This window comes from Oryzias latipes, chromosome 13 (genome assembly GCF_053564925.1).
Source record: "Oryzias latipes strain Hd-rR chromosome 13, Olatipes_Hd-rR_3.1".
NCBI lineage: Eukaryota > Metazoa > Chordata > Actinopteri > Beloniformes > Adrianichthyidae > Oryzias > Oryzias latipes.
The window spans coordinates 36,077,253-36,092,261 of NC_136249.1; the positions used below are offsets into that span (position 1 = coordinate 36,077,253).

Consider the following 15,009-nt stretch of genomic DNA (forward strand, 5'->3'; position numbering starts at 1 on the left):
TGGGTTTTTTATTGAGCAACGTGTTTTATTTCTTATTTATTTAGTATTATCTTGATCCCTTTTCAATTTCAATTCAATTTTATTTGTAAAGCCTAATTTCACATCAACAGTCGTCTCGATGGGCTTCGTATCCGTAATTGAAAACGTGAAACATGAACTCAAAAGGATCACGAATACAAAGAGTTCAATAGGAAAATACTAAAATGAACTAACAAACTGACTAAGCTATACTGGCATCTCTGCCCTTAGACCCCCCTTCGCGGTAAGGAAAAACTCCTAAAAAAAACGGATTCCAGAAAAAAACGAAGAAACCTCAGTGGTGTCCACATGAAGGAGGGATCCTCCCCCAGGACGGACAGGCGATTTACCAGAACTCTGAGAGAAGAATTAACTTATCTAACTCTACAACTACATATATAAAGTCCAGCAGACGAGCTTCATCCAGATGTGGTTGGGGGGACAGTCAGGGGCGCGAGTCGAGCCGGAGACAGGAACCACAGCCAGGTGTAGGAGCAGGAGCAGAGACGAGGTACTCGGTCACTTTGGATGGATAACAACGTTCATCTTCTCACAATCCAAACTGTATTTTTCCTTTATTGAGACTTCTAACGTTTATGATCATTTTTTCAAATACTGACTTCTTCCACACAGACTCCAGGCTTTTAGAGGAATTCTGACACTTGTTTTTTATTTTTGCTCATCTCCAGAATTCTCTCTTTTAGTTTTAGTTTTTAAGGGAATTTCTGTTGTTTGTTTTTGAGAAATTGAAGTTCTGACCTTTTGTTTAAATTTTCTTTTAATTCTTCTTTGAATAGACCTTTTGATGAAAACAAAGAATACATCATTTTCATGGCTTCAGTTTTTTTGCACAGAATCGTGACTTTAAAAATTCTCATTAGGTTTTATATGTTTTCCTCTCCTTATAATTTAGCTTTTTGTGGAGAAAATAACTTTTTACAATAATGACAATAACGTCTTTGCTTTACCTCCCATCCGGCAGGTGGCGCTGTCGCGCCGTCGTCTTCGTCGCAATGACCCGATGCGAGTTTCCGGTCGGACTGCGTGAACGGACCGGGTTCGTTCAGGATGGCGTGGAGGAGCTGCTCCGCTCTCTGGAGGCTGACCGGAGGGGGAGGCAGGTGAGTCCCCGCAGCGGGCGAGGAGCCTCCGGTCCCGGCCTAGGAGGAGCCTCCGTCCCGCTGTGCCTGGCTCCGCTTTGGCCTTTATTTTTGTAAAGTTTCCACTTCCGGCGGAGGGATAAAAACAAAACATGAAGGTCCGAGATAGAAATGAGAGATCCTTAAACCGAACCGGAACCATTGGAACCGGTTTCACGTACCGCCATTCCGAACTGGTCGAAAAATAAAACCAATTATTTTAGAAGAAGTTTATTATTACAGAATAAGTTTGCCAGAATAACACCAGAGAAATAAAAGACAGGAATAAAAATTAAAGTTTTCAGAGAATACATAAAATTGCCAAATATCTAAAACTTATATAAAATACTATAGCTATTGCCGCCTAAAAGACATAAAAGTTTAACGTAGGCGACTATACCATAAACCTATATATGGTACATGTATCTTACATTGGTGAGATTAAAACAATTAAAGATTAGAGACTTAAAATCCTGGAGAGTAAAAGTATATAAATTCTATAAATATTTAAATGTATGTAAAATGTTTTCTGATCTGAGTAGTTTTATTCTTTTATCATAAAACTTGAATATTTATGTATTTTTAAAGCATATAAATCGTCAGAGTGCTTTGATTTCTTTTAAATAACTTTATCTTTTGATGTTTTAAACTTTCTAATCACTTTTGGACTTGAAACTTCTGAACATTTTCTGTGGTCAGTTCCCAATAATTTGGGGTTTTTGACTCCAAGTCGTCGATTTTTCCCACAGAAATGTGAAAAAAGCAAAAAAAAAAGGAGAAACTTTTTTCCACAAACACAAACTTTTATTTTGGCGGTGTGTGTCAGCTGAGCTGCCACCTGAACTCTGTTTTTGTTCCCTGTTTGCTCTGGATCAGAATCTTGGCGTGGTTCTGGTTCGGTCCGGTAATGGCGGTGTTTGTGGTTCCTCCCGCTGCTCCTCCCTAACGCTGCGGTTTTCCGTCTGTCCTGCAGGTGGCCTCACAGCCTCCAGCAAAGGTGCGGCTTCAAAAAAGCCTCCAAGAAACCGGAAAGCAGGAAGGCGGAGGAGGAGCTCAGCCCCGCCCACACCGAGCCCCCTGAGGCCGCAGTTCAGCGCCGGACGCCCCCGCCTCATTGGGAGCAGCAGGCTCCGCCCAGCCCTCCGCGGGCCTTCGGCCGGCTGGTCAGGCCCTTCCTCTTCACGGTGGGGGTAGGTGGCGCTCCCCGTCTGCCGCGGGACGACCTCCGGGTGGATGTCACTAACTCCAGGTCAGTTTACAGGCTGCTCCTTCGGCGCGGCGGCCGTCTGGCAGTACGAGTCTCTGAAGTCCCGAGTCCAGGGCTACTTCGACGAGATCCGAACCGACTGGCTGGATAAAGTCCGCCCTCAGAAACGGGGCGACCTCCGCAAAGAGGCAAGAACCGAACCTGGTCCATCGGAGCTTTTCTTTGAGCTCCTCAAGAGGAGGCCTCTGATTGGCTGCTTGATTTCCAGGTTAACCACTGGTGGAACAGCTTAAGTGAAGGCCAGAGGACCGTCACAGGTGAGTCCACCTGCCTTTTACCTGACGTGTCTTTTGTATAACTGCAGCACTGTGGTCATGTGACCCTCAGTGGTCCTCGGAACCGCCTGAGTCCCGTTGCCACTGAGAACCTCCGGGACGTTCTCCTGTTCCTTCAGGAGCGTCTGTGGATGCAGGAGTAGCCGCTCCGCTCTGGTGCTCCTCCAGGTCCAGGTCTAGAGTACTGCAGGTCCAGGTCTAGAGTACTGCAGGTCCAGGTTTAGAGTCCTGCAGGTCCTGGCCTAGAGTCCTGCAGGTCCGGGCCTAGAGTCCTGCAGTTCCAGGTCTGGAGTCCTGCAGGTCCGGGTTTAGAGTCCTGCAGGTCCGGGCCTAGAGTCCTGCAGTTCCAGGTCTAGAGTCCTGCAGGTCCGGGTTTAGAGTCCTGCAGGTCCAGGTGTGGAGTCCCGCAGGTCCAGGTCTGGAGTCCCGCAGGTCCAGGTCTGAAGTCCTGCAGAGTCCTCAACACTGCAGTGACGGTTCTGGTCTTTTCAAAGCCGTCTACTCAGCTCCGCCCCCGAGCTTCAGTCAGACGTTGTTGACTGGATGTTTTTCCCGAGTTTCTCCTCAGACGGACCTGCTGTTGGATAAATGTTCTGGTCCTCTTCAGGAATCATCGCCGTCAACGCCGCCGTCTTCCTGTGCTGGCGAGTCCCATCCCTGCAGCGCTCCATGGTCAAGTACTTCACCTCCAACCCCGCCTCCAGTGAGTGTGCCCCTCCTCTTCCTGCGGTGCGTTCAGGTCCAGCTGGGACGTTTTAACCGCCGTCTGTTCCACCAGAGACCCTCTGCTCCCCGATGCTCCTCTCCACCTTCAGCCACTTCTCCTTCTTCCACATGGCTGCCAACATGTACGTCCTCTGGAGCTTCTCCAGCAGCGCCGTCTCCATGCTGGGCCGGGAGCAGTTCATGGCCGTCTACCTGTCTGCAGGTGAGAAGGACCGCCGTGTCGCTGCAGGCGTCCTGACTGATGTTACCATGACAACAAGCCGCATTCCCATGGAAACCATGCTTTCCTGTGTCCAGGTGTCGTCTCCTCCTTCGTCAGCTACGTGGGTAAGATGGCCACAGGGAGGTTCGGCCCGTCTCTGGGAGCGGTGAGCAGAACTTTTCCTGAAGTAGATGTGGTGCTGAGGAGAGCATCAGAACCAGGAGAACGTTCTAGAATTAAGAATGGAAGTGTTGGTTCTCCTTCATGCCTGGGTAAAGCTCACAGCGGCTGCTGCTGGACGGTCCAGAACCCTGAGGGTTTGGGGGACCGGACCCCTTTGCCTGCTTTTGGGCTCTTCTGAGTTCTGTGCTCGACACAGGATGTGACATCATCAATCACCTACCTGTGCAAAAATGGGCGGGTCTCCCCTGGAGATGAAGGATGTTTGTTCTAGAGCTGAGGCTGTCAGTCAACAGGCCACGCCCACATTTTAGCATCATTTTCCATCTCAGAGATTTAGATCCAGTTGGTTGGTCCCGGATAGGGATGGGTATCGTTAAGGTTTTAACAGTACTACTACTCTTATCGATACTGCTTATCGATCTGGTATTTTAACGGATCCTCTTATCGATAGTTTTTGAGGACGAAAAATAAATAAATAACAAATTAAGAACATAAAGTGTTTTATTTCCTCACTATGCAACAACACTTTTTTTTAACAAAAACTTTTACTTTATACATGTGAATGTTCCAGACCGGATATTCATTTAAATTATTTAATCTAATTATTTGTATTCTTTATGAGAGTGATGTTTCCTTTGATCTTTTGTCCATTTTCCACAACCTTGAATAGACTTTTCTGTCTGTCAAACACCAGTGTTAGGATTGAGTGAGATGATGGAAACAAATTCACTTTGATGCAGACTCCTTTCTAATTATTTATTTTTATTTAAATCCAGTAAAGCCAATAAATTATATTAATTTTACGGATGACAACTATCATTAGTCATTAATTATTATTAAGTATTAGGAAGCAGCTGATAGTTTGTCGCGGGTCTGGAATCATAAGCGGTGAATCTAAGCCACGCCTCTCTACATGTTTGTTTTGTGTAGAAAACGCCGCCCCAGCGTGTTCTACAAGTGTGTTGCAACAAACGGTCATCGTAGCAGCAAGGTGACGGCATGGTAGGGGCTCCTTGATGCAAACTTCATTAATTTAACGCAGAAACGGGTGTTCTTATTCTAGGGCGCTCACGTGTCCCCTACGAGATCGCCACTGACTGTGTGCGCTGCCTTGTCTTGTGTGTGTGCGCGCGTCGCGTGCCGTCTGAACAACAGCTCCGCCCCCGTGCACACAAATAGACAGACAGAGCTCTCCGCTTCAACGAGAATACCGAAATTAATATCATCATTAATTAATGGAAAATTGACTGACTTGGTGAGTGAAATATGGCAGAAAACGCTTGTGGGACAAAAAAAAAAGAAAAAGTAACTTCTCCAGTACCGATAGCAGAACCGTTCAGGTCAGATCTTAACGATACTGCGGTCTTGAAGAATGTGGCCCCGGGGCGGGTTCAATACCGGGGCACGGTACCCATCCCTAGTCCCGGAGGTAAAAACGGCATACAGACGTAAATTTGTGTATTTCTGAGGTGAAGTTGGAGAAACTGCCGTCAAAAGAGACTGAATGTGAAACCGGCCCTCTAGTGGTTACCTGTTGAATTCACCTGGCTCCACTCTGTACCGTTTTCAAACCTGAGGTAAGTGTAGGTACCAATTCCTGGTAACCATAGCAACTGATGCCAGAGACCACACAGCCGATCGGGAGCCAGGCAGCTATTGAGGATCCTGCTGAGACTCGTATAAGCCCCGCCCCCAAACCAAAGGTGGGTGTGTTTTGTGTTTTCAGTCTGGAGCCATCATGACCATCCTGGCTGTTGTTTGCACCAAAATGCCTGAGGCTAAGCTAGCCATCATCTTCCTCCCCATGTTCACCTTCACCGCTGCCAATGTAAGAACCCCCCCCCTCCTTCTTTGCCCTCTTAAGCCCCGCCTCCTTTCACATCCGTCACCTTTGTTTGCTCCTCAGGCTCTGAAGGCCATCGTTGCCATGGATACGGCCGGGTTGGTGCTGGGATGGAAGTTCTTCGACCACGCTGCTCATTTAGGAGGAGCCTTGTTTGGAATGTGAGTCTGAGGAGCAGCTGATCTTTATCTCTTCCTCCTCCTCCCAACTCTATCAGACGCCGCCTTTAGTTGACCACGACGCTCCGGTTTCAGTGACGTGAGATTAAGATGTCACAAGGCGGTTTTTGTGATGTAATGAGACAGTTTAGTGATGTCATAAGACGGTTTTTGTGATGTCATGAGACGTTTTGTGATGTCATGAGATGGTTTTGTGATGTCATGAGACGGTTTTTGTGATGTCTTGAGATGGTTTTGTGATGTCATGAGATGGTTTTTCTGATGTCATAAGATGGTTTTTGTGATGTCATGAGACGGTTTAGTGATGTCATGAGATGGTTTTTGTGATGTCATGAGACGTTTGTGATGTCATGAGACGGTTTTTGTGATGTCATGAGACGTTTTGTGATGTCACGACAAAAAGAAACGTTTCTACTGAGACTTTCCTTCTCTGGTCCTGAAGGTTCCATCGTTTTCTTAGTCGTTGCTAAATGATGAAGATCGTTGCTGGTGAAGGTCTTCATCGGGGCAAACAGAACGCAGACATCTGCAGAGCTTTGTAATGGCGACCTCCTCTCACAGCTTCGCCTCTTTATGTTCTTCTCTCCCTAAAACCTTTTGAACCAATATGAGCTCAGCGTAGCGCAAAAGCAAACCCACGACAGGTTTTCATTTGTCACTCGTGTTTCCTCAGAATTATTCTGGGATGTTTTTAACAATCTTGTCTTTGAATTGTCATCATCATGAAATTCCCAGGGAAGAACCCAGAGAACGGTGGTTCTGTGGTTCTCCGGAGCCATTCTCTGAGTGTCCTGTAGGTGTCAGTGTTGGATCCGGGTGTTTCTCTAACCTGACTCCGCCTCTTTCCAGCTGGTACATCCTGTTTGGTCATGAACTCATCTGGAAGAACCGAGAACCTTTTGTGAAACTTTGGCACGATCTGAGGACGCGAGGAGGAGGAGGAGGAGCAGGTGGAGGAGCCGTGTAGACGCTGTGAACACCGGACTGTCGGTTCTGAATGAAGGCGTAACGCCGAAAAAACTGTTTAGGATCCTGGTGGAAGATCACGGACTCGTCTGTGTTTGCACTAGAACAAACTCTGGATGTTCTCCTGAATGTGGCTCTTCCTCGTCAGTTGAGTTCTGGTTTGACCAAAGAATGGATCCGTCTCAGAGCTCCACCTCCTCAGCCCACCTATTTATGACTGTTGGTTGTCTTTCAAAATAAAAGCTGAAAAGGATCTAAATGTTTTCGTCTGTTTGTCTGTAAAAATGTTGAGTTCTGAGTCAAGCGGGTTGAGATGGTTCTGCTAGTAAGAACCGAAATGCTGGTTCTGGAAGCTGAAGCTGTTTTGATCAGAACCAGAGCTTCTTAATGACAGCTTTGGTGGTTCTGGACGAAGGAAGCAGGTTCTCCTGGAGGAACCACATCATGGTTCTTCAGAATGTGAGGAACTTTCGCTCCACTACATTTCGGTTATGGGTCGTTCCTGTGTTCTACATGGCGCTGACGCTCAGCCGTGTTGTGCTCTGGGGGGGACTCGGTCAGAGTTGTCCCAGAGTAAACAGAAACTTTGGGACAAACACTGCCGTCAGTTTGAAGTCCACCAACGGTTCCATCTGGGTCCTGAAGAACTGACAGGTTCCTCTGCTGCTGCCTCCGTCACATCTGCTCCCAGGTTCTCTTCCTGGTTCTACTGTGGCAGAACCGGACGGTTCAGCTGAAACTGCTGTTGGAGCCAAAACCAGCAAACAGCTGCAGGTGAAACTGGCATTCCTGGAGGTCGATACCGATGTGTGTTCAGAGGTCGGAGTCCACCAGCGCCGTGGGTCCAGTCAGACCGCCAAACGCAGGAACCCGAGCTGCAGACCAGAGCGGAGCTCCGTAAGCAGAAGGTAAGACGTGATCCGAGTCCCTTTCTGCCAGAGAAAAGTGAGGAGCTCAGGCTCGAGCGGAACCGGACCGCTCTGCTCCGGACCTTCAGTAGGAGGTCAGCGTTTGGCGGTTCACACCAAAAATGACCAGAGAACCACAGACTCTAGAACTCCATGTTCTCACGTGAAGTTACTCCTTCAGACGAGCGCTATGATCACGAGGGTTCAATTCCTCAGGCGTGACGAGAACATGGATGTGCAAACGATACCAGAACTTCAGTTCTTTGGTTCTGTAGTTTCTGTTCGGATCAAATGAGATTTAGAAACCAGCAGGAAGTTTTGATTGGGATGAACCCTTTCAGAGTAAAGTTCTTCCTCCTGCAGAACCGAACCTCATTTTCCAGCGTTTACCCTTCCAGGTTCTGTTCGACCCAACTCGACCCAAGTTCTACCACATTGGATCTTCTTCCTGAATTGGCACCAGTGATGTAGAAGCTTCACAGAAAAGAAGCTGCAGAAATGTATTATTTATTAGACAAACAATGAGAAACACCACTGTATGAGTGTCAAAGCATGCAAACCTGAAAAAACCCACAGAATTAGTTAGATTACTAGAAAAAGTCAGCTTTTCTGAAAAAACAAGCCGTAAACTCAGAAAAAAATAGAGTTTCAGTCGGAAACTGTAGCTGAGTTTCACTGAAACAAAAACCCATCATTGGAAAGAAGACAGGAAACAGGTTTTTCAGAATAAAATGTCCCACAGAATCCAACTTACAATTTTATTTATTTTATTTATGACTCTTGTCTTGTATGAGTTTGTTCCATTGACTGTATCTGAGAAGTGGACTGAGTGGCCCCGCCCCCTGGTGTTCCAACAGCCAACGTTCAAAATGATTGACAGATTTCGTGTAACCCATTTCAAAGTGGTAGGGGCGTGGCCCTCCTAAAACCTCAATCCTGGTTGATAGGAATGGTTGCCAGAGAAACGATGACTCAGACCGACTCGGACCAATCACTGCTTACTGACGGCTTCTGGCTCCAACATGGCGGCGCTGGTATTGGGAAGAAAATGGCGATGAATTGACTTCATTTGGTTGCAGCTGGAATGAACCATTTTCAGTGGATGACTGGATCAGTCCAGGTCTGTGATACGGTCAATGGCTGTAAAACCCTGTTTTCCCGCCACACGGAACCTGTGAATCAAACCGCCATAGCGTTTCCATGACTCAGCTTTTTCTATTTCTGCTATAGTTTGAGTTTTTTCGTCTCGGCTTCAAGCAGCTTCAGGCTGAGTCCACACAATCAAAGAGGTGAAGACCTTCATCCAGAGTCTTCATCAGGGCTTGAAGGTTCTGTGTTGGATCCACGTCTGCTCCGACTGTCAGAACTGCCTCTGCAGAGGAGCCTCCATGGATCCGCCATCAGATCACCTTCACCAACCGCTCCTTGTTTCCAGGTGACCTCAGGTGAGTTTGAGGACGTCGGGCGTCATGGCGGTGGGCCTGCAGCTGGTGGGTCTGGTTCTGGGCGTGCTGTCCTGGTGTCTGCAGTCCAGCAGTACCTCCTCGCACACGTGGAAGATGAAGAGTCACGTGGAGGCGGTCACCACCAGCCAGTGGCAGTTTGAGGGTTTGTGGATGAGCTGCGCCGCCACGGCGTTGGGGTCGGTCCAGTGCAGCAAGTTCAAGACGGTCCTGGGACTGTCAGGTGAGCAATTCCTCGCACCGACTCTGTGTTCCCTCAGATGTTCTGACCTTCTCCATGGGACATGGAAGGAGGTTTCTACTCTCAGACCACCAGAGTCTGCAGATACAGCCAGACCACGTGAAAAATTCAGACAGCTGCTGCTGCTGATCCACGGAGAAACGGTGAAGGTAGCTGGATCAGGACATCTGACGGTTCCTCCAGACCAGGGGAGGCCGGGGCCTCGGTTCTGCTCACAGACGTTTGACCGTCTTAACGGTTGAGGGTTGAACGAAGCTTCCCGATGAAGATCCACTCAGAGGATCCGGTTCTGTGGTCACCGGTTCTCCTCTGGTTCTGAAGCCCCTCCCTGGACCTTCTGATGAGCTTCTCCAGAACCTGCAGTCTGGTTTGAAGCTCCTGGTGTTCGTGGTTTGGAACCTGTGCTCCCTAACCTTCTCCTGAAGTCGAGGTTGCTCATTGGCTGTGATGAGCAAAAGCCCCATAATCCCCTCTGTTCCTGTTTTCTGCCCCCGGGGGCAAACGCAGCTCACATCCAGACCTGCAGAGCTCTGATGATCCTGTCCCTGCTGCTCGGCCTCGTCGCCATTGTGGTCTCCATCCTCGGACTGAAGTGCACCAAGATCGGCCGGACGTCGGAGAAGGTCAAGGAGCAGGTGGCTCTGAGCGGGGGGGTCCTGTTCCTGCTGTCAGGTGACTATCAGACTGACCGCCACGTTCAGGTCAGTGTGGGGCGGCTCTGACCGCTCCTGCTCTCCCCCAGGTGTGTTCACGCTCACCGCCATCTCCTGGTACGCCGCCAGAGTCATCCAGGACTTCTACAACCCGCTGTACCCGGGGATGCGGTCAGTCCGGCGCTGGGTGGGGGTCGGGGTGTGGGCTACCTTGCTGCTGCTCACCACGTTTGTGTTGCAGGTTCGAGCTGGGAACTGGTCTGTACCTGGGCTGGGCGGCGGCGGGACTGGCCATTCTAGGGGGGTCCATGCTGTGCTGCTCCACCTGTGGGGGGACCGCTACACAGTAAACACCCGTCCACATCACGCTTCTTTTGCCCCCCAGGCGTAAAAATGCCCCCCACTCTACCGACTTTCATGTGTTTGCTGTGGTTTTCTCCTGCAGGGCGTTGTACCTCCCCAGGAGCAGCAGGGGCCCGAGCATCTACAGAGCCGCTCCCGCCTCAGACAGCAGCAGTGCCAAGGCCTACGTCTGACCATCTGACCCCGTCTGACCCCATCTGACCCTGTTCTACCCCATCCTATTCCGTTCGACCCCGTTTGACCCCGTCTGACCCCATCTGACCCCGTTTGACCCCATCCGACCCCATCTGACCCCATTTACACTGTCTGACCCCGTCTGACCCCGTTCGACCCCATCCGACCCCGTTTGACCCCATTTACCCCGTCTGACCCCGTGGGACCCCGCCTCATGCGACACCTGGGGGCTCAGTTCTGTCAGCTGATGGGTTATTTATTTACCAACAGAATGTTTGTCTTCCTTTGTTGTGGTTCTTTGTTATGGTTCTGTGGAACCAGAATAACTGCAGTTTTCGTCTTTGGTCACCAGGAGGCGACATTTCTCCTCTGAATCCAGTTTCAGCTCCCCTTTCTGGACGGATCCTTCAGAGGTTTCAGATCCATCAATGTCATGAGATCAGAACCTTCTGTCCGGACTTACCGACCCCTTCTGGGTTCGGGGGGGGGGGGGGGGGGGGGGGGGGTTGGGGTCATCTGTTCCATTGTAGGGGAGACGGGCAGGGGGGGGGGACCAAACCCAGAGGAACTTTCTTTAAAATGAAACAGCTTTCTGAACGGGTTCTGTTGGTTCAGACCCAGAACACAGAACTGGACCTTCCCATTCTGTTGTGAGCCCCGCCCTCTTCATGTCCTCCATCGTTCTCACATGCTGATGAATGTAAACTCGCTTTCCAGAATAAACGGTTGAGCAGAAAAAGGTATTCCAGAACTTTCCATCTGTACTTTAACACTGATGAAGGGTTCTGCCACAGGTGTTCTACAGGTCATCTTCAGCTGATGGACCCTCCTGGTTCTGTTGTTCTTCCAGTTCTGTCTTGGTATGACTGTGAGCTTAGCTCCTCCCCTCCACACCTGCAGAATTCCAGGTAAAATGTTTCATTATGATGGATTGATCATAAAATCCTGATTAACGTCACCTCAGTCTCTCTGGAGTGGCGACCTGCAGCGACCTCTGAGAGCAGAACCGAACGGACTGAAAAGGTTCTAGGAGAAAATAACAAACAGGAGGAATCATGGGAAAAATTCAAGAAGTCAAAAGAAAATGCATTTGTTTTCATCAGAATGTAGACGTCTGTGTGTGCGTGCGTGCGTGCATGTGGGTGTGTGTGCCTGTGTGTGTGCCTGTGTGTGTGTGTGTGTGTGTGTGTGTGTGTGAGTTGGGGGCTCTCAGAGGAAGTGATGACCGTTTCCTGCAGCAACATCATAAAACAAACAGGAAGCCAGGAGCAGAGCTGCTCCATACAGAGGAGGTGCAGGACTGAGACCAGAGGAGCGTCTGAACGGACTGAGGAGCTGCAGAACGTGACAGAACCCACCAAAACCTGCAAAAAGGAGCAGAGCAGATGACCTGGAGGAACTCAGGAGAACCTGGAACCAGACAGGAGCAGACATGAATCCGTTCTAACAGGCGGTTCTGGGAGGTTCTGGTGGTCTGAAAGCAACAAAATCAGGTAAGACCCGAGAGTTTGAAGAGATCCTGAGGAGCAGTTGACATGACAGAGGTCTTGTTCTTGAGGAGAAAAAGATGTGAAGGTGAACCACCCTGAGGTTCAAAGTAGATCAAAGTTCTGCTGTGTTGGGTTTTTAAATGTGGTTTGATGTCAGACATGAATGCAGAAGAAATCCACTGATCATTCATACTCCACCCACTGATCATTTACACTCCACCCACTGATCATCCAAACTCCACCCACTGATCATCCAAACTCCACCCACTGATCATTCAAACTCCACCCACTGATCATCTACACTCCACCCACTGATCATCCACACTCCACCCACTGATCATCTACACTCCACCCACTGATCATCCACACTCCACCCACTGATGATCCAAACCCCACCCACTGATCATCCAAACTCCACCCACTGATCATTAACACTCCACCCACTGATCTTCCATACTCCACCCACTGATCGTCTACACTCCACCCACTGATCGTCTACACTCCACCCACTAATCATCCACAGTCCACCCACTGATCATCCAACCCCCACCCACTGATCATCCATACCCCACCCACTGATCATCTACACTCCACCCACTAATCATCCACACTCCACCCACTGATCATTTCACACTCCACCCACTGATCATCCAAACTCCACCCACTGATCATCTACACTCCTCCCACTGATCATCCACACTCCACCCACTGATCAGTCACACTCCACCCACTGATCATCCAAACCCCACCCACTGATCATCCATACTTCACCCACTGATCATCTACACTCCACCCAATGATCGTCTAAACTCCACCCACTGATCATCTGCACTCCACCCACTAATCATCTACACTCCTCCCACTGATCATCCACACTCCACCCACTGATCAGTCACACTCCACCCACTGATCATCCAAACCCCACCCACTGATCATCCATACTCCACCCACTGATCATCCATACTCCACCCACTGATCATCTACACTCCACCCACTGATCGTCTACACTCCACCCACTAATCATCTACACTCCTCCCACTGATCATCCACACTCCACCCACTGATCAGTCACACTCCACCCACTGATCATCCAAACCCCACCCACTGATCATCCATACTCCACCCACTGATCATCCAAACTCCACCCACTGATCATCTACACTCCACCCACTGATCATCCATACTCCACCCACTGATCATCAAAACTCCACCCAATAATCATCCATACTCCACCCACTGATCATCTACACTCCACCCACTGATCATCCATACTCCACCCACTGATCATCCACACTCCACCCACTGATCATCTAAACTCCACCCACTGATCATCCAAACCCCACCCACTGATCATCTATACTCCACCCACTGATCATCTACACTCCACCCACTGATCATCTGCACTCCACCCACTGATCTTCCATACTCCACCCACTGATCATCTACACTCCACCCACTGATCATCCACACTCCACCCACTGATCATTAACACTCCACCCACTGATCTTCCATACTCCACCCACTGATCATCTACACTCCACCCACTGATCATCCACACTCCACCCACTGATCATCCAAACTCCACCCACTGATCATCTACACTCCACCCACTGATCATCTACACTCCACCCACTGATCATCCAAACTCCACCCACTGATCATCCACACTCCACCCACTGATCATCTACACTCCACCCACTGATCATCCACACTCCACCCACTGATGATCCAAACCCCACCCACTGATCATCCAAACTCCACCCACTGATCATTAACACTCCACCCACTGATCTTCCATACTCCACCCACTGATCATCTACACTCCACCCACTGATCATCCACACTCCACCCACTGATCATCCAAACTCCACCCACTGATCATCTACACTCCACCCACTGATCATCTACACTCCACCCACTGATCATCCAAACTCCACCCACTGATCATCCACACTCCACCCACTGATCATCTACACTCCACCCACTGATCATCCACACTCCACCCACTGATGATCCAAACCCCACCCACTGATCATCCAAACTCCACCCACTGATCATCCACACTCAACCCACTGATCATCTACACTCCACCCACTGATCATCCAAACTCCACCCACTGATCATCTACACTCAACCCACTGATCATCTAAACTCCACCCACTGATCATCCAATCTCCACCCACTGATCATCTACACTCCATTCAATGATCGTCTAAACTCCACCCACTGATCATCTACACTCCACCCACTAATCATCAACAGTCCACCCACTGATCATCCACATTCCACCCACTGATCATTTCACACTCCACCCACTGATCATCCATACTCCACCCACTGATCACCCAAAATCCACCCACTGATCATGTACCTTCCACCCACTGATCATCCATACTCCACCCACTGATCACCCAAAATCCACCCACTGATCATGTACCTTCCACCCACTGATCATCCATACTCCACCCACTGATCATCAAAACTCCACCCAATAATCATCCACACTCCACCCACTGATCTTCCATACTCCACCCACTGATCATCCAAACTCCACCCACTGATAATCTACACTCCACCAAATGATCGTATAAACTCCACCCACTGATCATCTACACTCCACCCACTAATCATCCACAGTCCACCCACTGATCATCCAACCCCCACCCACTGATCATCCATACCCCACCCACTGATCATCTACACTCCACCCACTAATCATCCACATTCCACCCACTGATCATTTCACACTCCACCCACTGATCATTTACACTCCTCCCACTGATCATCCACACTCCACCCACTGATCAGTCACACTCCACTCACTGATCATCAAAACTCCACCCAATAATCATCCACACTCCACCCACTGATTTTCCATACTCCACCCACTGATCATCTACACTCCACCCACTGATCATC

The 15,009-nt window shown here is 49.3% G+C and overlaps 2 protein-coding genes and 1 long non-coding RNA gene across 5 annotated transcripts; all 3 read left to right on the forward strand.

The window, feature by feature from the left end:
• The first annotated feature begins 249 nt into the window (after positions 1 to 249).
• parlb (presenilin associated, rhomboid-like b) lies at positions 250 to 7,629 on the forward strand. 2 transcript variants are annotated; one of them, XM_078929810.1, is made up of 11 exons: positions 250 to 529; positions 1,001 to 1,139; positions 2,131 to 2,347; positions 2,412 to 2,552; positions 2,633 to 2,681; positions 3,307 to 3,402; positions 3,478 to 3,627; positions 3,723 to 3,793; positions 5,537 to 5,638; positions 5,717 to 5,814; positions 7,490 to 7,629. In XM_078929810.1, exons 2-11 carry the CDS (start codon positions 1,087 to 1,089, stop codon positions 7,533 to 7,535), a joined length of 1,023 nt encoding a protein of 340 aa, XP_078785936.1. In that variant the 5' UTR covers positions 250 to 529; positions 1,001 to 1,086; the 3' UTR covers positions 7,536 to 7,629. The 2 variants fall into 2 exon arrangements, with proteins under 2 accessions (XP_078785936.1, XP_004085084.1); XM_004085036.4 differs by lacking the exon at positions 7,490 to 7,629 and adding an exon at positions 6,682 to 7,051.
• On the forward strand, positions 7,568 to 10,782 carry LOC101155569 (claudin-19-like). 2 transcript variants are annotated; one of them, XM_078929811.1, is made up of 7 exons: positions 7,568 to 7,706; positions 9,142 to 9,392; positions 9,918 to 10,082; positions 10,153 to 10,234; positions 10,305 to 10,409; positions 10,509 to 10,602; positions 10,732 to 10,782. In XM_078929811.1, exons 2-6 carry the CDS (start codon positions 9,176 to 9,178, stop codon positions 10,597 to 10,599), a joined length of 660 nt encoding a protein of 219 aa, XP_078785937.1. In that variant the 5' UTR covers positions 7,568 to 7,706; positions 9,142 to 9,175; the 3' UTR covers positions 10,600 to 10,602; positions 10,732 to 10,782. The 2 variants fall into 2 exon arrangements, with proteins under 2 accessions (XP_078785937.1, XP_004085085.1); XM_004085037.5 differs by having other exon boundaries at positions 10,509 to 10,764.
• Positions 10,783 to 11,225: 443 nt separating this feature from the next.
• Positions 11,226 to 11,949, forward strand: LOC144981615 (uncharacterized). The gene is made up of 3 exons (XR_013647217.1): positions 11,226 to 11,340; positions 11,451 to 11,508; positions 11,859 to 11,949. It is a non-coding gene; the product is annotated as an uncharacterized LOC144981615 (long non-coding RNA).
• Positions 11,950 to 15,009: the final 3,060 nt, after the last annotated feature.

Excerpts from the sequence above, each read along its gene's own strand:
- LOC101155569 (XM_078929811.1), top strand. The coding sequence starts at position 9,176 with ATGGCGGTGGGCCTGCAGCTGGTGGGTCTGGTTCTGGGCGTGCTGTCC. Across the intron at positions 10,235-10,304 it reads CCGCTGTACCCGGGGATGCG|GTTCGAGCTGGGAACTGGTC; the intron begins GTCAGTCCGGCG and ends TTTGTGTTGCAG. Across the intron at positions 10,410-10,508 it reads TGTGGGGGGACCGCTACACA|GGCGTTGTACCTCCCCAGGA; the intron begins GTAAACACCCGT and ends TTTCTCCTGCAG.
- parlb (XM_004085036.4), top strand. The coding sequence starts at position 1,087 with ATGGCGTGGAGGAGCTGCTCCGCTCTCTGGAGGCTGACCGGAGGGGGA. Across the intron at positions 2,553-2,632 it reads GGGGCGACCTCCGCAAAGAG|GTTAACCACTGGTGGAACAG; the intron begins GCAAGAACCGAA and ends CTTGATTTCCAG. Across the intron at positions 2,682-3,306 it reads AGGCCAGAGGACCGTCACAG|GAATCATCGCCGTCAACGCC; the intron begins GTGAGTCCACCT and ends GGTCCTCTTCAG.